The 21,983-nt window shown below is 44.7% G+C and overlaps 1 protein-coding gene across 1 annotated transcript in view; it reads left to right on the top strand.

Annotated features, from left to right (window-relative positions):
- SEC62 (SEC62 preprotein translocation factor) overlaps positions 1 to 21,505 on the top strand; it is a 63,758-nt gene extending 42,253 nt beyond the window's left edge. The window contains exons 5-8 of the mRNA XM_077290575.1: positions 13,054 to 13,146; positions 15,477 to 15,537; positions 16,423 to 16,542; positions 18,393 to 21,505. Of these exons, the coding sequence (XP_077146690.1) occupies positions 13,054 to 13,146; positions 15,477 to 15,537; positions 16,423 to 16,542; positions 18,393 to 18,865 (747 nt within the window). The 3' untranslated portion in view covers positions 18,866 to 21,505. The remainder of the gene's footprint in view (positions 1 to 13,053; positions 13,147 to 15,476; positions 15,538 to 16,422; positions 16,543 to 18,392) is intronic.
- The last annotated feature ends 478 nt before the right edge of the window (positions 21,506 to 21,983 follow it).

The raw sequence follows: 21,983 nt of genomic DNA, 5'->3' as shown, positions 1-21,983 counted from the left end.
CACCTGCGGGTCCGGTGACATTTGAATGACCCCGGTCACCGGACCCGCAGGGAAGCATTCCCGCCATGACGCCACATAGGCGTCATGGGTCGGATTGGCACCGACTTTCATGACGCCTACGTGGCGTCATGGGTCGGGAAGGGGTTAAGATTCTGGCTAAGGCCTTGGCGAACAGACTGACTCAGGTGATAGAAAAGGTGGTTCATTCGGACCAATCTGGCTTTATGCCTAATAAATCCAAATAAATCCACTGCCATCAACTTGAGAAGGCTATTCCTCAATATGCAGATCCCGGCGGAGAATGCTGGTAGGATGGTAGTAGTTTCCCTCGACGCACATAAAGCCTTCGATAGTATAGAATGGCAATACCTGTGGTCAGTTCTGGGTCGCTTTGGGTTTGGGCCAGTTTTTGTGTCGTGGGTGAGACTCCTATACTCCTCTCCAGTGGCTAAACTTAGGGTGAACAACGCACTGTCGGAGAGCTTTCAGCTCTTTCGAGGTACGCGGCAGGGGTGCCCGTTGTCCCCGTTGCTGTTTGCTCTGGCAGTGGAACCACTGGCAGCGGCTATCAGAAGGTCTCAATTAGTAAAGGGGTTTGTGTATGGGAAAATGGAGGAGAAAGTTGCTCTATATGCAGATGATATTTTGCTTTTTCTTGAGGACCCTGGGGGAGTCTTTAGGGAATGTGATTTCATTAATTGAAGGATTTGGGCAAATTTCTGGATTGATTATCAACTGGGATAAATCAAGTGTTATGCAGGTGGATAGGGAAGTAGAGTGTACGAGGGAGGTGGAGCTGAATACGAAATTAAGGGTGGTGACGCAATTTAAATATCTGGGGATTCAGGTTTCTCTTCCCTTAACTAGATTTGAGGAACTTAATCTTGAGCCTTTAATAAACAAACTACGCGTCAAAATCACAGCTTGGAATAAGCTACATTTGTCGGTGGTGGGTAGAGTAAACCTACTTAAGATGGTGGTGATGCCACAGGTTTTGTATATTTTGCATAACTCTCCAGTATGGATCCCTCTGACCAGATTTCGTAAACTACGATCGTTATTCGGGGAATTGGCGTGGGGTGGGAAGAACCCTAGAATTAGGCAGGAGATACTGCAGAGGCCTAAAGATGAGGGGGGACTTGCCCTGCCTAATCCCTGGTTATATTTTTTTTATCTGCGCAAAGCCAACATCTTAGGGGTTGGGGGGATGAACTTGAGAAAGGTCAGGGACATAGTAGCTTGGTATATATTATTGGCAGGTGGCCCTTGGGTCAGGGTTTAGAAGCTGGCATATTTAAGAAGTTGGGAACTTGTTTTCACACCATAAATTTGATCCATAAGGTATGGCAGATGATTAAAGGTATAAGGGGGGTTGTGAAATTCACTGAGTTTTCGCCTATATGGGGTAACCTCTCTTTTCAAGAATTAAATGATATGGAAGGAATTGGAGAGTGGAGGGAAAAAGGCATTGGGTTGATAGGTCAGTTGATTCACAGTGGGAATCTTAAATCTTTTAGTATGCTGCAGCAGGAATTCCATTTCCCGGGGTTAAAGTTGTATCAATATAGAAGGGTTCAGCACGCATTTCAGGCACAAAAAAAGAGAGGGCCTATAGCAGTGATGGCGAACCTATGACACGCGTGTCAGTGCTGACACGCGTAGTCATTTTCAGTGACACGCCGGCCGCGGCCCCATAGAAATTGCTTCTTTCCCAGGGTCTGAAGGAGAGGAAACTCTCCTTCAGGCCCTGGGAACCATATTAATGTGTAAAATAAAGAATTAAAATAAAAAATATAGCTATACTCACCTCTCCGACGCAGCCTGGACCTCACCGAGGGAACCGGCAGCGTTGTTTGCTTAAAAATCGCGCTTTTCCTTCCTTACGTGAAGTCCCGGCTTGTGATTGGTCGCTTGCCGCCCATGTGGCCGCGACGCGACCAATCACAGCAAGCCGTGACGTCATTTTAGGTCCTTCAGGATTTTAAAATGCGCGCTTGTCCTGCCTCCTGTGACGTCCCGGCTTGTGATTGGTCGCGTCGCCCATGTGACCGCGACGCGACCAATCACAAGCCAGAACGTGATTTTAAAATCCTGAAGGACCTAAAATTACGTCACGGCTTGCTGTGATTGGTCGCGTCGCGGCCACATGGGCGGCAAGCGACCAGTCACAAGCCGGGACTTCACGTAAGGAAGGAAAAGCGCGATTTTTAAGCAAACAACGCTGCCGGTTCCCTCGGTGAGGTCCAGGCTGCGTCGGAGAGGTGAGTATAGCTATATTTTTTATTTTAATTCTTTATTTTACACATTAATGTTGTTTCGATACCGATACCCGATACCACAAAAGTATCGGATCTCGGTATCGGAATTCCGATACAGCAAATATCGGCCGATACCCGATACTTGCGGTATCGGAATGCTAAACAATGGCATCCGATCCGATTTTTTATCGGATCGGATGCCATGCAGGAGGTCTGTGGGTCCAAACAACAGAGCTCCGGTGCAGAGCGTCTAGGCCTGGGACTTCCGGTAGGCCAGGCGCAGCTCCCGGAAGTCCCAGGCCTCTGCGTCGGATCTGTGTTGTTTGGGCGACATTGCGCTGCTCCCTGCTGCGCCGACCAGAAGTCCCAGGCTGCACTGACCAGAAGTCCCAGGCTGCACTTCTGAGGCCTGAGGAGATAGCTGTCTGGAGGCCCTGTGATAGCTGTCTGGAGGCCCTGTGATAGCTGTCTGGAGGCCCTGTGATAGCTGTCTGGAGGCCCTGTGATTGCTGTCTGGAGGCCCTGTGATTGCTGTCTGGAGGCCCTGTGATTGCTGTCTGGAGGCCCTGTGATTGCTTGCTGTCTGGAGGCCCTGTGATTGCTTGCTGTCTGGAGGCCCTGTGATTGCTTGCTGTCTGGAGGCCCTGTGATTGCTTGCTGTCTGGAGGCCCTGTGATTGCTTGCTGTCTGGAGGCCCTGTGATTGCTTGCTGTCTGGAGGCCCTGTGATTGCTTGCTGTCTGGAGGCCCTGTGATTGCTTGCTGTCTGGAGGCCCTGTGATTGCTTGCTGTCTGGAGGCCCTGTGATTGCTTGCTGTCTGGAGGCCCTGTGATTGCTTGCTGTCTGGAGGCCCTGTGATTGCTTGCTGTCTGGAGGCCCTGTGATTGCTTGCTGTCTGGAGGCCCTGTGATTGCTTGCTGTCTGGAGGCCCTGTGATTGCTTGCTGTCTGGAGGCCCTGTGATTGCTTGCTGTCTGGAGGCCCTGTGATTGCTTGCTGTCTGGAGGCCCTGTGATTGCTTGCTGTCTGGAGGCCCTGTGATTGCTTGCTGTCTGGAGGCCCTGTGATTGCTTGCTGTCTGGAGGCCCTGTGATTGCTTGCTGTCTGGAGGCCCTGTGATTGCTTGCTGTCTGGAGGCCCTGTGATTGCTTGCTGTCTGGAGGCCCTGTGATTGCTTGCTGTCTGGAGGCCCTGTGATTGCTTGCTGTCTGGAGGCCCTGTGATTGCTTGCTGTCTGGAGGCCCTGTGATTGCTTGCTGTCTGGAGGCCCTGTGATTGCTTGCTGTCTGGAGGCCCTGTGATTGCTTGCTGTCTGGAGGCCCTGTGATTGCTTGCTGTCTGGAGGCCCTGTGATTGCTTGCTGTCTGGAGGCCCTGTGATTGCTTGCTGTCTGGAGGCCCTGTGATTGCTTGCTGTCTGGAGGCCCTGTGATTGCTTGCTGTCTGGAGGCCCTGTGATTGCTTGCTGTCTGGAGGCCCTGTGATTGCTTGCTGTCTGGAGGCCCTGTGATTGCTTGCTGTCTGGAGGCCCTGTGATTGCTTGCTGTCTGGAGGCCCTGTGATTGCTTGCTGTCTGGAGGCCCTGTGATTGCTTGCTGTCTGGAGGCCCTGTGATTGCTTGCTGTCTGGAGGCCCTGTGATTGCTTGCTGTCTGGAGGCCCTGTGATTGCTTGCTGTCTGGAGGCCCTGTGATTGCTTGCTGTCTGGAGGCCCTGTGACTACTACAGCAACCATCATCCAGTGAACTGTGGGGTGTCATTGGCCATTACTGAGATAAGTGAGAGGGAGGCATCAGTGATGGCGAACCTGTGGCAGTCCAGCTGTTGCAAAACTACAATTCCCATCATGGCTGGCCATTCAAAGCAAAGGCTTTGGCTGTGAAGACATGATGGGAATTGTAGTTTTGCAACAGCTGGAGTGCCACAGGTTCGCCATCACTGGAAGAATTCCCCCTCCCCCTCACTTATCTTAGTTCACGGCACCCCACACAAGTTAAATAATAGCAAGACCAACAAAAGAAACCAACTGACAGATGAACAAAGAAGTCACTAAGCAGGTAAGTTAATTCTAATTATACATATTTGTTATTTAAACTATACATGTCGCAATATTATGTTTTTTTATCAAGGTGACACACCACCCAAGTTATGCTCGGTTTTTTGGCGAATTTTGACACACCGAGCTCAAAAGGTTGCCCATCACTGGCCTATAGTGATTCAGAAGGATCTAATGTTGATTTTATATTAAATAACAACGGAACAAAAGGGGCAATATCCGAAGTATATGGCGATTTGTTACATACTTTTCTATTGGATTACCCTATTAAGGCCAGAAGGAAATGGGAGGATGAACTGGGGCAAATAGACGATGATAGGTGGGAGTCCATACTGGAATACATACCTAAGTTGTCGATGAGTGAGCCGGGGAGACTGTCGCAATTATATGTGATAAATAGGGCCTACAGGACACCTGACATGTTGTTTAACCCCTTAACGACCGCCGATACGCCTTTTAACGGCGGCCGCTAAGGGTACTTAAACCACAGCGCCGTTAATTAACGGCGCTGTGGAAAAAGTGAATAGCGCCCCCCAGAGTCGGATTTTCTCTGGGGTCTCGGTTGCCGAGGGTAGCCGAGACCCCAGAGAACATGATTCGGGGGGTTTTTACCGACCCCCGAGTTGCGATCGCCGGTAATTAACCGTTTACCGGCGGTCGCAACAAAAAAAAAAAAAACGCGATTTGCCGTTTAATTTCTCTGTCCTCCGATGTGATCGCACATCGGAGGACAGAGAAATGTGGTCCCCGATGGCCCCCAATAGCCCCCCAATACTTACCTACCTCCCCCGGTGCTCCTCGTGTCTCCCCATGGGCGCCGCCATCTTTTTTCCGGGAAAAAATGGCGGGCGCACGCGCAGTGCGCCCGCCGCTCGGCACCCGGATGTTCTTTGGGGTCTCGGCTGCCGGGGGTAGCCGAGACCCCAAAGAACATGATCGGGGTCGATTTGCACCGACCCCTGCTTTGCGATCGCCGGTAATTAACAGTTTACCGGCGACCGCAAAAAAAAAAAAAAGCGATCAGTTATTTCTCTGTCCTCTGATGTGATCGCACATCAGAGGACAGAGAAATAGGGGGATTCGGGGACCCTATCATACTCACCCGGGGTCCCTGGGTCCTCTTCTGTCTTCTCCTGCCAGCCGGCTTTTTCATCATGGCGGGCGCATGCGCAGTGCGCCCGCCATCTGCTGCCATCTGCCGGCCGGCAGGAGAAGACAAGTTGGGGCTAAAATTAGGGTTAGGGTTAGGGTTAGAGTTAGGGTTAGGGTTGGGGCTAAATTTAGGGTTAGGGCTAGGGTTAGGGTTAGGCTACTTTCACACTAGCGTTTTTTGGCTTCCGTCGCAATGCGTCGTTGGAGAAAAAACGCATCCTGCAAAAGTGCTTGCAGGATGCGTTTTTTCTCCATTGGCTTGCATTAGCGACGCATTGCGACGGATTGCCACATATCGCATCCGTCGTGCGACGGATGCGTCGTGCTTCGGCGGACCGTCGACACAAAAAAAAACTACATGTAACTTTTTTGTGCGACGTGTCCCACATATTTCAGTGCCACGTGCCACGTATTTAAGTGACACGTGCCACGTATCAAAGTGCCACGTGCCACATATTTCAGTGCCACGTATCAAAGTGCCACGTGCCACGTATCAAAGTGCCACGTATCAAAGTGCCACGTATCAAAGTGCCACGTGCCACGTATCAAAGTGCCACGTGCCACATATTTCAGTGCCACGTATCAAAGTGCCACGTGCCACGTATCAAAGTGCCACGTGCCACATATTTCAGTGCCACGTGCCACGTATTTAAGAGACACGTGCCACGTATCAAAGTGCCACGTGCCACGTATTTAAGTGACACGTGCCACGTATCAAAGTGCCACGTATCACGTATTTCAGTGCCACGTGCCACGTATTTAAGTGACACGTGCCACGTATCAAAGTGCCACGTATCACGTATTTCAGTGCCACGTATTTAAGTGACACGTATCACGTATAAGTGCCACGTGTCACGTATTTAATTGCCACATATTTAAGTGCCACGTATCAAGATTTTCCATGGAGAACAGACACATCCAGAGATATGTCTGCTCTCCACGGCTGCAGCAACACACTGACAGGAGCCATAGTTCCTGTCGGTGTGTCACTGCGCATGCGCGAGCGAGTTTACCGGCGGTCATTGATCCCGGCACTCTCGCTTAACGGCAGTGCTGCGTGGGAAAGTTCAACGCAGCTGTACTGCTGTTAACCGAGACGCCGGAGTCATTGAACTCCGGAACAGTACGCGATACACTGCTAGGAGCTTCGCTCCTGGCAGTGTATCGCCGGAGAGCAGCCGATCGGCGTGGGACACTCGTTTTATGGATTCTGCGGACAGGGAGTATGAATTTGGTTTATTATTTTTGGATTTTTTCCTGGAGGATCGAGGGCTTCGCCTACAAGTGTGCTGTTGGTGAGTATATACTCTGTGTTATATGTTGTATGTACTGTGTGTCATGTATGTGTATTGTGTGTAGGTGTTTTGTGTAACTTTACAATTGTGCTAAGTCGCCGGACACAGGGACAACTCTCCCATCCTAATACCGGATGGGAGTAGTAGTCCCATACGGCGACTTAGCACAATGGTGGCACTAGCGTCGCATGGGGACACACACACGCACACACACGCACACACACACACACACACAGAAGGACTCCATGCTGCTTCACTGGGGGGCGGGGGCTTCCCTCTTCCTGTCCGACGTCACGTCCGGTCCTGGGTGTCAACCCCTCCGTACAAAGACGCCGACACCCAGGACAAAGGCGCTGTGTGTGGAAGGTAATATGGGGCCCTAGGGGGATACGCAGACACGCCGCTGCGTAAAGAATTGACATGTCAATTCTTTTTACGCCGGCGTGTTTGCAGACAAAAGCGCCGCGTTTTTTTGCGGTGTGTCTGAACGGCAAAGTGAATTTCTCATTCACTTTGCCGGCAGACGAAAATGACATTGCGCATTTTTGAAAAGCGCCCGCAAAATAGCGCTCAAAAATGCGCTATGTCTGAAAGTAGCCTAAGGCTTCTTTCACACTTGCGTCGGTACGGGGCGGTCGCAATGCGTCGGCCCGATGTACCGACGCACGTTGTGAAAATTGTGCACAACGTGGGCAGCGGATGCAGTTTTTCAACGCATCCGCTGCCCAGTCTATGTCCTGGGGAGGAGGGGGCAGAGTTACGGCCACGCATCCGCGGAAATGGCGGACGCGACGTACAAAAAAAAGGTTACATTGAACTTTTTTTGTGACGACGGGGGCTAAAGTTATGGTTAGGGTTGGGGCTAAAGTTAGGGTTAGAGTTGGGATTAGGGTTAGGGTTTGGATTAGGGTTGGGATTAGTGTTACGTTTGGGATTAGGGTTGGGATTAGGGTTAGGGTTGGGATTAGGGTTAGGGGTGTGTTGGATTTAGGGTTTTGATTAGGGTTATGGTTAGGGTTGAGATGAGGGCTGTTTTGGGGTTAGGGTTGTGATTATCGTTAGGGTTGTGATTAGGATTATGGATCGGGTTGAGATTAGGGTTAGGGCTGTGTTGGGGTTAGGGTTGGAGTTAGAATTGGGGGTTTCCACTGTTTAGGTACATCAGGGGGTCTCCAAACACGACAGCCAATTTTGCGCTAAAAAAGTCAAATGGTACTCCCTCCCTTCTGAGCTCTGCCGTGCGCCCAAACAGTGGTTTACCCCCACATATGGGGCATCAGCGTACTCGGGATAAATTGGACAACAACTTTTGGGGTCCAATTTCTCCTGTTACCCTTGTGAAAATAAAAACTTGGCTAAAAATCTTTTTTGTTGGAAAAAAATATATTTTTTTATTTTCACTACTCTGCATTATAAATTTCTGTGAAGCACTTGAGCTTTCAAAGTTCTCACCACATATCTAGATAAGTTCCTTGGGGGGTCTATTTTCCAAAATGGGGTCACTTGTTGGGGGTTTCTACTGTTTAGGTACATTAGGGGTCTGCAAAGGCAACATAACGCCCGCAGACAATTCTATCAAAGTCTGCATTCCAAAATGGCGCTCCTTCCCTTCCGAGCTCTGCCATGCGCCCAAACAGTGGTTTACCCCCACATATGGGGTACCAGCATACTCAGGACAAATTGGACAACAACTTTTGGGGTCCAATTTCTCTTGTTACCCTTGTGAAAATAAAAACTTGGGGGCTAAAAAATCTTTATTGTTAAAAAATATATATTTTTTATTTTCACGACTCTGCATTATAAACTTCTGTGATGCACTTGGGCATTCAAAGTTCTCACTACACATCTAGATAAGTTCCATGGGGGGTCTAGTTTCCAAAATGGGGTCACTTTTGGGGGGTTTCTGCTGTTTAGGCACATCAGGGGCTCTCCAAACGCGACATGGCGTCCGATCTCAATTCCAGTCAATTTTGCATTGAAAAGTCAAATGGCGCTCCTTTGCTTCCGAGCTCAGCCATGCGCCCAAACAGTGGTTTACCCCCACATATGGGGTGTCGGCGTACTCAAGACAAATTGTACAACAGCTTCTGGGGTCCATTTTCTCCTGTTACCCTTGGTAAAATAAAAATTTGGAGGCAAAAAGATCATTTTTGTAGAAAAAATGCGATTTTTTTATTTTCACGGCTCTACGTTATAAACTTCTGTGAAGCACCTGGGGGTTTAAAGTGCTCACCACACATCTAGATAAGTTCCTTAAGGGGTCTAGTTTCCAAAATGGTGTCATATGTGGGGGGTCTCTACTGTTTAGGCACATCAGCGGCTCTCCAAACGTGACATGGCGTCCGATCTCAATTCCAGCCAATTCTACATTGAAAAAGTAGAACGACACTCCTTCTCTTCCAAGCTCTGCGGTGCGCCCAAACAGTGGTTTACCCCCATATATGGGGTATCGACGTACTCAGGAGAAATTGCACAACAACTTTTGTGGTCTAATTTCTCCTGTTACCCTTGTGAAAATAAAAATTTGGGGGCAAAAAGATCATTTTTGTAGAAAAAATGAGATTTTTTATTTTCACGGCTCTACGTTATAAACTTCTGTGAAGCACTTGGGGGTTCAAAGTGCTCACCACACATCTAGATAAGTTCCTTGGGGGGTCTAGTTTCCAAAATGGTATCACTTGTGGGGGGTTTCCACTGTTTAGGCACATCAGGGACTCTCCAAACGCGACATGGCATCCGATCTCAATTCCAGCCAATTCTGCTTTGAAAAAGTCAAACGGTGCTCCTTCACTTCCAAGCTCTGCGGTGCGCCCAAACAGTGGTTTACCTCCACATATGGGGTATCGACGTACTCAGGAGAAATTGCACAACAACTTTTGTGGTCTAATTTCTCCTGTTACCCTTGTGAAAATAAGAATTTGTGGGCGAAAAAATCATTTTTGTGAAAACAAATGCGATTTTTTATTTTCACGGCTCTACGTTATAAACTTCTGTGAAGCACTTGGGGGTTCAAAGTGCTCACCACACATCTAGATAAGTTCCTTGGGGGGTCTAGTTTCCAAAATGGTGTCACTTGTGGGGGGTTTCCACTGTTTAGGCACATTAGGGGCTCTCCAAACGCGACATGGCGTCCGATCTCAATTCCAGCCAATTCTGCATTGAAACAGTCAAACGGTGCTCCTTCACTTCCAAGCTCTGCGGTGCGCCCAAACAGTGGTTTACCTCCACATATGGGGTATCGGCGTACTCAGGAAAAATTGCACAACAAAATTTGTGGTTAAATTTCTGTTTTTACACTTGTGAAAATTAAAAAAAATGGTTCTGAAGTAAAATGTTTGCAAAAAAAAGTAAAATGTTAATTTTTTTCTTCCACATTGTTTTAGTTCCTGTGAAGTACGTAAAGGGTTAATAAACTTCTTGAATGTGGTTTTGAGCAGCTTGAGGGGTGCAGTTTTTAGAATGGTGTCACACTTGGTTATTTTCTATCATATAGACCCCTCAAAATCACTTCAAAGGTGATGTGGTCCCTAAAAAAAACATGGTGTTGTAAAAATGAGAAATTGCTGGTCAACTTTTAACCCTTATAACTCCCTAACAAAAAAAAAATTGTTTCCAAAATTGTGCTGATGTAAAGTAGACATGTGAGAAATGTTATTTATTAACTATTTTTTGTGACATATCTCTCTGATTTAAGGGCATAAAAATACAAAGTTTGAAAATTGCAAAATTTTAAAAATTGTCGCCATATTTCCATTTTTTTCATAAATAATCGCAAGTAATATCGAAGAAATGTTACCACTAACTTGAAGTACAACATGTCACGAAAAAACAATCTCAGAATCAGCGGGATCCGATAAAGCGTTCCAGAGTTATAACCTCATAAAGTGACACTGGTCAGAATTGTAAAAATTGGCTCGGTCATTAAGTACCAAATTGGCTCTGTCACTAAGGGGTTAAAGCCGGGCTGAGAGACGATTCTGGGTGCCCCAGGTGTTCCCAGTCTCAGGCTGGTATACTGCACATGTTGTGGCTGTGTCCCAGATTGTTCGCATACTGGGTTGTAGTGCTGAACCAGATAGGGGTGATTTATGGGTGTACGATTCCTAGGGATCCGGTGGTGTGTGTACTTGGGTACGTGGAGGAAATCTTGACCGACGAAACTGCCTAAATGGCAATTGCTAGATTATTGTTCATTGCAAGAAAGGTGATCGCAAGGTATTGGATTAGAGAGGAACCTCCTACTAGACGGGAGTTTATCGCACAAGCGAATCATATTGTCCAGCTCGAGAGAAGCATATATAATAAGAGGAATAGGATGGGATTTTTTCAAAAGCTATGGCAGCCATGGCTGGATGGGAATAGCTGAACGGCGGTGGTAAAATGATGCTAATAATAAATATGTATGTACTGCTTAATCTTTTCTTTCCAAGAGAATTGTATGATTGGAGTCAGGGTGGATTGATTTAAATCACGCCGATTTAAATCATGATTTAAATCACGATTTAAATCAAAAGATTTTTTTCTATTTAAATCGGATCGATTTAAATCATGATTTTAATCATGATTTAAATCACTGATTTAAATCAAAAGGTTTTTTTTAATATAAATCACGATTAAAATGAGAAGTGAGAGCAGTGCGCATGTGCGCCCATAGTTACACGGACGAAACTAGGGGCAACGATCTAACGCCAGGGTGAGGGGGGGACCCCAAAGTAAGTAAAAATCTTTTTTGTTTTACTATATGGCAATAGGTAGGTGTTTAAAAGCAGCATGTCTTAATTGTATAAACTATTAATAGCCTCCACATTTTGTTCATACTGCCCCTTTAATTCCACACTTCTAGCTTGGTTTCACTTTTGGTTTAGTTTCTTTTTCCATTCAGTTGACATGCCCAAACTTGTTGGATAGTCAGCATCCTACAGAAACCTCTGGAAGAGCATGGCATTGTGAATGTTACACATATACAGCCTTTATTCTACTGAGTTAAACAACTCAGCTTTATCTCATGATGGAAGAACCTTTGGATGGTAAAATATTTTCCTCAAAAAGCAGTTTATTGAAAAAAATCCGATTTAAATCAAAAAAATCCGATTTAAATCAAAAAAATCCGATTTTTTTGATTTTTTTAAAAAAACATTGATTTTTATCCACCCTGATTGGAGTTGGTCGTTAAGGGGGGAGGGAGGGAGGTGAGGGGGTTTGTTTCTTGTAAAAATCAAAATATTGATGTATATTGTTATTTGAATGGATATCGTTGTATATCTTTTGCATAATAAAACATATTTGGTTTTAAAAAAGGATGTAAAAGCATTTCTTTACCTCATATTTTCTTTGATTCCAAAACATCCACCATTTATTGTAAGACCATGTGATGTTCCCAGTGTCTTAAGGCTCATTACATGTATTCTGTGATTCTGATCTTTGGCTTGTGTTACCACGCTGCCGAGTAGCCAGGAGCAAAACGCTCATTCACCAAATAATCAGAATCTTTGTCGGCAGCACCTCACCTGGTGTAAATGGGGGATGTGATACCGACATGATGCTGTTTGGGGACCAAGCAGTGATTCTAAGAATTCTTCTTTCCTGAAACAGTTTGTATTAGCTCTCGTGAGCCATCTTAGTTGTCGGGGTGGTGTGCTCGCGAAGATTGACAATTTCCAGGCTGCTGATCTGAACGGTCGGGGTATCATAGGAAGTAGTTATTTTAGCTACATACTTGCAGTATCCCAGTATATACTGTATAACAAGCGATCGGACTACCTCCAGGGTCAGGTCCCCCTAAGGAATAAAAAAATGAACATAATTTGAATCTCGCCCCCTTTAAAAGTAAGACATTAAAAAATAAACATTTAGGTATCATCACATCTGCAAAAGTGTAACAAATATATATGGTAAACTGAAAAATCAAGAGGTTACGGGTCTCCGAAAATTGTAGAACAAACCAATTTTATCTTTTTTCTTCACCTCACCCCCTCACTAAGTCAGATTTTTTTCAACACTTAAGAATCATGTTGCAAAATCTTTTTTTGACACAACGCCCAAAATACAGCCGCAAAATCAAATTCTTTCTTTTTTATTCACCACGCCGGAATGTTATTTTATCCCGCACATAGCACAGTAAAATGAATAGTGTCATTCAAAATAATTGACAGAAAAATAAAAGAAAGGTTGTGATCCTTGAAACAAAAAAAAAAAAACAAAAGCTCAAAAATGAAAATCGGCCACACTGGGAAGGGGTAAATCCAAAAAGTCTTGTTTTTAATGAAGACATGATTCTATATTTTATTTTTGATAGGACGAAACTCCTGGAACTCCCAAGAAAAAGGAAACAAAGAGAAAGTTTAAGCTTGAGCCGCACGAAGATCAGGTTTTCCTGGATGGTAATGAGGTAAGATGGGAAGGAAAGTTGAGGGTCTTTGGACATATGGACAGACTGACAACGGGTGAGGAGACTGAAAGTTAATTCCAGGAAATCGCTGCGATCTACTACAGTATGTGCTCCGTTGGAGGAAATTCTGGATTATTTCATGGTATAAAGAAATGTATGAATTGCACTTATAAGGTTTTGTGTGATTGCACATAGATAATAGAATTGCTTTCCATTCTGTCTTAGACACCACAAAAAAAGCCCAAAGGATTATTTTCCCACCATAAACTTATCTACACCTGAGAGAGATGTTGCCAGTCAGTGAATGTAAGATACCTGACCAAGGTTAAACTCCTCCCTTACAATCACGTTCTTATGCCCAGTCCCAATCAGCATGTCAGAAATGTCTTTGGTGATGTCACAATATTCCGACCCTTTAGAAGCAATGTTTGACCATTGCATTACATTGTGATATTTATCATTACCGCAAAGTTTGATGAAGCAGTAACTAAATGTCATGTTGAACACATTGTTTTGGGTAGTGTCACTTCTGAACCCTATCATCGTGGACATGTATCTACGGGGTACAGCTCAGTATTAGGCTACTTTCACACTAGCGTCGTTGCGACGTACCGACGCATAGTGTGGAAGCGCCGCACAACGGGGGTAGCGGATGCTGTTTTACAACGCATCCGCTGCCCCATTGTAAGTTGCGGGGAGGCGGGGGCGGAGTTCCGGCCGCGCATGCGCGGTCAGAAATGCTGCGGACGACGCACCAAAAAACGTTACATGCAATGTTTTTTGGTGGCGACGGTCCGACGCAACTGTCGCACGACGGTTGCGACGTGTGTCAATGCGTCGCTAATGCAAGTCAATGAAGAAAAAACGCATCCTGCAAGCACTTTTGCAGGATGCGTTTTTTCTTCAAAACGACGCATAGCGACGTGCAGTGCACGACACTAGTGTGAAAGAAGCCTTAGGGAGGGAGCACACCTTGAAATATCTTCCAGGAAGGAAGTTGTCCCCCTTGTATAGTACTTCCCCCTACACTGCTTCTGACAAGTGACCAGGGCCAAAAAACAACACTCAACCATGTGTGATCTCCTTAGTATAAAGGGAAACTGTCTGAAGGATTAACCCTCCTAAGCCGTCTATATCGCCATGTAGGTCATAGAAAGCTGAATAACAGGATACCGTGATGTCTGTGATCTGATGTCTTATTCCACAGAAATCCACATTAGTCTTAATATGTAAATGAGCTGTTCCAGGCTATGGGCCGGACATTGATCTCCAAGAGAATCTGCCTCCAGAGACGATTATATATGAAAAGAACAGGAGAACTGAACTCTGACCCATTATGAGCACCTTTGCAGCATCTCACAGCTCTGCTGTATTGCAGCACTCTTTGCCTGTGAGCTGGCGTCGGCACATACTGCACCATTTTCTAGAAGACACTATGCAAATTTGCAGACACAGTGTCTTCAACAAAATGGCGCCGGATATCGTGGGATGCGCACACGTGGACTCCGGCACTATTTTAATGAAGAATTCTACGTCATCATAGCAGTGCACATGTGCCGGCCGTCGCCATTATCCCTATGGCTGGCGTGGACGGTTTAGTACATTACGTCAGTAAAATGGCACCAGGGTCAGTGTGTGCGCATACCGCAATCTCCGGCGCCATTTTATTGAAGACGCTGTATAAATGTGCCAATAAAAATGCTTGCCACCTGGGCATAGAACGGGTTCAATAGCTAATTTACATCTATGAAAAACATGGGTTTCTCTGGAACAAGACATTGCAGATATCGAGGTATCATGTTAGTCAGCTTATCTAAAATGTATGCTGCGGAATATGTTGGTGATATAGAAATAAATATTAATATTATTCCTATGGCCTACATGCCTGTACAAATGGCTTAGGAGGGCTGATCCTACTGACAGATTCCCTGTAAAGGCATAACCAGGAACTGGGTTGGAAATTAAGCCAATATTGCGTTATGTTAAAAAACCAAATATCTATTCCAGTCACCTGTTTCATAAAAGAGCATTGAAGCATGACCTATAGCTTCATGTGTTTGGTGGCACCTGCATGTAGGCAGTGTACTCTGAGCCCAGCACTTCTCCCCTACAGGTATCTTTCTCTCAGTACTAGGGTTAGTGTTTGGCATATGGGCTCATTGTGATATTGTGGTGTACTAATAAATCCATTCGCAGTCCTTTACATGTCAAAGATAAAAAGGTTACGTTACGTACAAGTCCCTCACCTCCATGGTGATCTTTCATTCATGTCATTGTTGCTCATGCTGGAATCTTTGTTTTGCTTTTCTAAATTCTTGACATCTTTACAGGTGTATGTGTGGATCTATGATCCAGTCCATTTTAAAACGTTTGCTATGGGACTCATCCTTGGTAAGTAAGAGCTGTACGTTCATTTTGTGGGTGACTATTCACACAGCTGGCATGCCCCTGATGAAGATGGGGTACTTGGTTTGCAGATCTACCCCAGAATTGCTATAATCCTTTCTGAACATTTAGTCTACACGGCTAGGTTTTAGAAGGCCAAGCGAATCCATGCTGTAAACGCGATCTCCTCACCTGTGAGATTGACGAGCTCCGTGCTCCTCACTGCTCTTATTGCTGAATTCTGGCACATGCTCAGTAGAAGCTGCAGTCAGTATAGCACTATAGTAAGATGGAGTCAGTATTTTGCAGCACTTTCAGGGTGTAATGACATTTATAATAATAATAATAATCTTTATTTTTATATAGCGCTAACATATTCCGCAGCGCTTTACAATTTGCACACATTATCATCACTGTCCCCTATGGGGCTCACAATCTAAATTCCCTATCAGTATGTCTTTGGAACATCAACATCAACATGTGCAGAAACCACATTCCACAAGTGTTACTGCATGTGTGCTCATATCTATGGCAGAGTTGTCTAGACTCCAGGAAGGTCTTGACTGTCAGTCACAATGCTGGGGGCGAGAAGATGAAACTGTCAATATTGAATATTGAACCATCCACTTAATACAATTTACATATTTGACAGGAAGGAGTCTGTGGACTCTGAGACAGATCGACAATTAACCTGCAATTTTATCTTCTATAACTCGTGACATAATTCCAGACAGCACAAAAACACTTCCAATCCGGTTACCTCTATTGATATTCTATGGAAGCTGCTGCATCTGGATTTTAGGCTCTTTAAGTGTGGTTTCACCCTATTGCGCTCTTGCATTTCTTTACACTTGTAAAATTGTGTAACCTGCATCTCCTTTTTTTATGCAGTAATTGCTGTGATCGCTGCCACTCTCTTCCCTCTATGGCCAGCAGAAATGCGTGTTGGGGTCTATTATCTCAGTGTCGGGGCAGGTTGCTTTGTGGCCAGTATTTTGCTTCTTGCTGTCGGTAAGTCTCTTATGAATAAAATGTATTACTATAGTACTGCAATACCACAGTTAACCACTGGATGTCCTCAGTGTACTCCTCTGGTCACAATAGTTGGAGCCAAGTCCTCTTCCTGCTGTCGCCTCTCACTTACCCACGGCCACCACGTGTGAATATATTCTAAAACTAACATTTTATAACATACAGTAGATCATCCAGCCTGTTTAATATATTAGACTTTACAGCACAGGGGCAGAAACTAAAGAGCCAATCACAGTAAAAAAAAAAAAAAAAAGACATTGACATCCAATACCTTATAGGAGCATCATTAGGATGAAAAATGTAACTCTGTCAAAGAAAACTTTTCACATGTCTTAGAAGCATGTCACATATTTGAGGGGTTCTGGGTGCTGGGACCTCAACAGATTGCTAAAATGAAGGAGTAGAAACCTCAAGCTGAGCTCTGCTCCCCTCCACGATTGATGATGGGCTCAATAGACAGTCTGTGCATCAGCACACAGCAACTATGAATACATGAACTCTATTACTCTAAATGTTAAAAACAAAAAGTACAGTTAACATTTTTTAGTAAATAGCGTAAAAAAATATCCTACCAAGTCAAGGTGTACTTATTTATATGGATGGTCCCTATCATTAATGTCCTACCTCACCATGTGCCAGACCAAGCTTCATCTGATCTGGGGAAGTGAAAGGAAATCAGGTGTAGTTTGCAGTTAAAACCTTGCTGGGAAAGATGATTAGATATAGATGCTGAGCCCTGGAGGGGGCCGCACCCCCGATATGTACTACAAAATAGGGGCATGCACCCTTATGTTATAGGCTCTGCCCGCAGTAGGACAGAGCACAGTGCGCAAGCCGGCCATGTCTCTGCACAAGAGGCGTCATCCACGTCAATCAGCAGCAGGATGGCTATCAGAAGCCAGGACGAGGGATAGATGCCTACCGGACCAAATTGACAGGATTTAGATAGAGCACAAGAGTTTCAAAAGGTTTTTGGTGGTATAGCGGGGAGTCCGAGGGTTATATAACTCTTTATGGAATGCAGCACAGACTCTGATTAAGGTGCTAGTCTTAGTTCCGACATGAGAAAAAATGGTGACAGGTTCACAGGTTAAATTAATGGACAGGTGCACAGATACGCTAAGTGACCAGTATACAAACATATACTTAGACAATGCGTCAGCACACTGTGACCAATCAATACATTAACTCCACTATTACTAATATACATGTCAAAAGTTTTCTGGAAGGGCAGTTACACTTTAAAGGGGACATCTGGAAGTTAAAAAAAATAATAATTGCCTAAGCATTAACAGGCAGGTAGTTGCTATCTACCTGCCTCCTGTGGCCGGCACCGTTCTCCACCAGAATAGACTTCCGCTGACGTCACGTTAACAGAGCGACAGTTTGTCTTCCTGATGACCGTGCGGGACTACTGGTGTCATGCTGACTGACAGCTGGCTTCCGTTGCCTATTTGGGGAAGCCGGCTGTCAGTCAGCTTGACACCGGTAGTTTCGCCCCGTCAAAAGGGGGGACAAGAGTTACAAGCTCTTGTCAGAACGAGCTGAGGGATTCGTAGTTCACTCACTCTGCAGCCAGCAATAAGCAGGGAAACCAACAGCCCTGTAAAAGCCGTCAGTTCAAATTTATAACAAAACACAATTGCAAAATATTATTTAGTACAAAGTGCATTCAAGGAAAAAAAAGCCCTCTAAGGTGGCCATATCTTCTCTGCTTTGTTGTTCTATTTGGGAATAAGATATGACGTCAGTCTTCTATCACTGATTGTATGCTTTCTGCTTGTATGTCATGTGCACATATCTTCATCCTGTTAATGTTTCACTTCTAGCGCGGTGCATTTTATTCCTGATCATTTGGCTCTTGACTGGAGGAAGGCACCACTTCTGGTTCTTGCCTAACCTGACTGCTGACGTTGGCTTCATCGACTCCTTCCGACCACTTTACACCCACGAGTACAAGGGACCAAAGGCTGAACAGAAGAAAGATGAAAAACAAGAGTCCAAAAAGCCGGTAAAATCTGATAGCGAAGATAAATCTGACAGTGAGAAGAAGGAGGCAGAGGAGAGTAAGGTCGCTGAGGCAGCAGAAGGATCGGGCACAGAAGGCTCCGGTCCAGAAAGGCAGTCAGACACAGACAGTGACAGGCGAGAGGATGAAGGCTCACAGCACAGTAGCGGTAATGGCAATGATTTTGAAATGATCACGAAAGAGGAACTTGAGCAGCAAACAGATGAAGGTGACTGCGAGGAAGAAGACCAGGAGGCACCGGCAGAGACAGAGCCCCTGTGTGGAAAATCTTAATGCAGTGGCTGGGCTGTAGGACTGTTTATGTGCATATGAAAGGATTTTTCTGTGGAGTGATCACCAAAACATTCATACATCTTTCTCTGTCTTCTATCAGATATGCAGGATCGATAGGGATCATCAAATTCACTGCACCCATAGAGTTCCTGCTTCATATACAATGGAAAAGTTCTTTTTGAATTTCCTTTACCAGTAAAAAGACCAAAATGCGCGAGGGTCTTCAGCTCCTGCCTGCTCTTAGTGCACTTTCATATATGAGCCACTGGGTTAGATGATGCTTTTTTTTTTGGCCTCTGCATGCCGCTCTAACGTATAGTGGTCGGTCTAGTGCATGCAATGCAATATGGTCTGTTCATTTCAGGAAGTGTTAGGAAAAAAAAAACAAACCTCAGCAGCGCTCTATTGTAGCAAAGTATTTAATGATTAATATATTTTTAAGAGGTACTCTTTTTATATATGCTTGATTGGGTCAGTGTGTCCTCAACGCCTGGCATTAAAGTGCTATTCCACCATCGCCAGCTGGAGATCTTTTTTTTATTTTTATTTTTTCTTTGAATTTGATGATCCCTATTTATATATTCATAATCCGCCTGTACCTTCATGTATATTAAAGTCTAGTTTTTTTTTTTTTAATACAACATTTAACTATTGTTGACAACCCCTCTTATGTAACAGTTGAGATCACCATCTTTGCATTTGTTTTAAAGCGCAAAAAAAATAAAGTACTGTCCCTTTCCACTTTGAATTTACATCATAAAGTACTATTAATAAATCATTAAACTGGTGACTATATACTAGACCTGTCCAACAGAATGGCTGAATGGTGCAAAGTGGTGCGGGTGGTGGAGCAGCACTGCACTGGAGGGTATCTATAGTATTACACAAATCTCTATATTGCAAATACTTTTTTTTTATGATATATTCCCTTTTATAAGGGTTATCATGTTCTTAAATGAGAAAAATTGCAAAGTGCTTGTAAAAGAAAATTATAGAGGGCAACGAAGGGACAATGGGGCATGGTAAATCATGCCGTTCCTTAATTGTTACTACTGTGTAAACTAGGTATTTAGGTGGAAAACTTGATTATTTTGAGCTTGGTTCACACTGCATCCTGTCTTGTCTGCTGGTCTTACAGGATCTCCTATGCTGGATCTCTTTTGATCCTTTTCTGATCCGTTAGGGTTCCTCTAACACTTCTATTAGGGATCTGTTTCTATTGGGTTAATACAGTAGCACATCGTGCTATGCTGATCTTGCTCTCAAAATGCAGTGGAAACGGCAGAATGTGAGTAGAGTTTTAAGATGGCGTTACACATTCAGAACCTGTCAGACGACATTCTTTTAGTGGGATTGTACGAATGGGCCCATGGTGGGGATAACGCAAAAACCACCACACACTTGGAATACTGGGTGAGTTCTGCTCCTCTGTACTGCACTGTGTTCTTTGCCGGTCCCCTAGCTTCCTCTTACAGCTGTGGTGGTTTCAGTGGTCATATTCTGTCTGAGCTGAAAGTAGAAGGCAGGAGACAGCAGGTGACACCGTGTGGGGTAAAGACAAGCTGTGCGGCTCCGGTATGAGCCTGTACAATACGATCTGCAGGACCTGGTCCATCAGCCACGTCAGCAATTGCTTTCTTGTCTCCTCATTTGATTAGCCAACCTGGGGCAGCGTCATCATTGGGAGTTGATAAACATGTGACTTAAGGCCGATTAATCAAAAGAAAGCAGTGGATGCCGTCGGGTAAGCGATGGTTCTCCGGGCTCCTGTCCAGCGGCTGCTTAGTGCTGCTGTGGGCAATGGACCAGGTTCTGCAGGACCAACTCGGAGTGTGGTTTTTTTTGTTTGTTTGTTTGTTTTTTAATTATTTCCCCAATGGGCCCATTTGCACATTAATAAAATGTTGTGGACAACCCCTTTGTGTATGGCCACATTTTAAACTTGCTTGTTAACATTACCTGTGCATCGCATTTTAGCCAAAGACCTTTACAAAATCTAATCTAATTGGAATAGTGTGATTCCAGTTGCTCTATCTAGTTGCAAATGACTTCATATATTGGAGGCATCTGGAAATTGTGGAAGTAAGTTGGACAGCTTTAGTATATAACATTGATGGCCAAGTTGTCTTAGTTAATCCTCGCGCCATCCGCACTTGACCAAACGTAACAGTACTTTTCCTGCACCTTTAATGTGGTTGGGGTGCATTTACTGTTTTCCACAAGGTAACGTTTTAGAACTTGATTCCACACCTTTTAATTTTATTTTTTCTCGTTTTCCTTTATGTCAATCACTTGAGCAGATAATGCTTTTCCTGGAGTGTGAGACAGTTTGATCTGTGTTATATCCCCTCCTCCTAATATAAATGCCTATAATTTTAATGTATGTAGCTCTTATTTGTGTAAGCGAATGTCACCCAGCAGCCCAGGTGGTGGAGAGGAACACATGGGGGGGGATGCGGGACTTCCTTTTTGAAACGTTCACTGTAGACTATAACAAGAGGTGAGAATTGTTATGATGTATATGTACGAGTCTGCGCACCTATCGAAGCACCGTTCTGAAATGTATAGTCCTGTAAAAAAAAAAAAAACTGCAGTGCAAACATTCAAGTTGGTCATAATTCAATAAACTGTAATATTGGTGGTTGTTGCAAATGTTTGTTAGCATATATTGAGCCATCTATGCCGGCATGTAAAGTGCTCCTGCGTACTTATCTGCTAGGTTTATGACATTGAATTGTTCCATGTGTCTCCCCGTTCAGCTCAAACTTGGTGCTGCGTTACAACAGTCAGTTTATTCTTTTATTATAGGGACTGGGAATCACAAAGTAGACCTGTGGCACTGGTAATAATTTAGGCCTTGACATTAAATTGGTGGTTTTCCTGTATAACTGCTTCCGCCTACAAGATATGGTACAACCCATTGTTTGACTTGGGAAGAAGCTTCATCTGGTTTCCATCATGTCAATGGCCATCATGTATGCAGGCTGAACCTGCTTTACCAGAAATAGTTTTATTTTTTATTATTATACTTTTAATGCCTTAAACTCTTATATTTACAGGCTCATAATATGTCGGTGATACTTCCACAGTAAACTGTTTCTCTGCCATAAAATGTAAG

The sequence above is a fragment of the Ranitomeya variabilis genome, chromosome 2, assembly GCF_051348905.1.
Source record: "Ranitomeya variabilis isolate aRanVar5 chromosome 2, aRanVar5.hap1, whole genome shotgun sequence".
Lineage (NCBI taxonomy): Eukaryota > Metazoa > Chordata > Amphibia > Anura > Dendrobatidae > Ranitomeya > Ranitomeya variabilis.
Note: the sequence above shows the minus strand (reverse complement) of the source record. Positions and strands in the feature narration are given on the sequence as shown.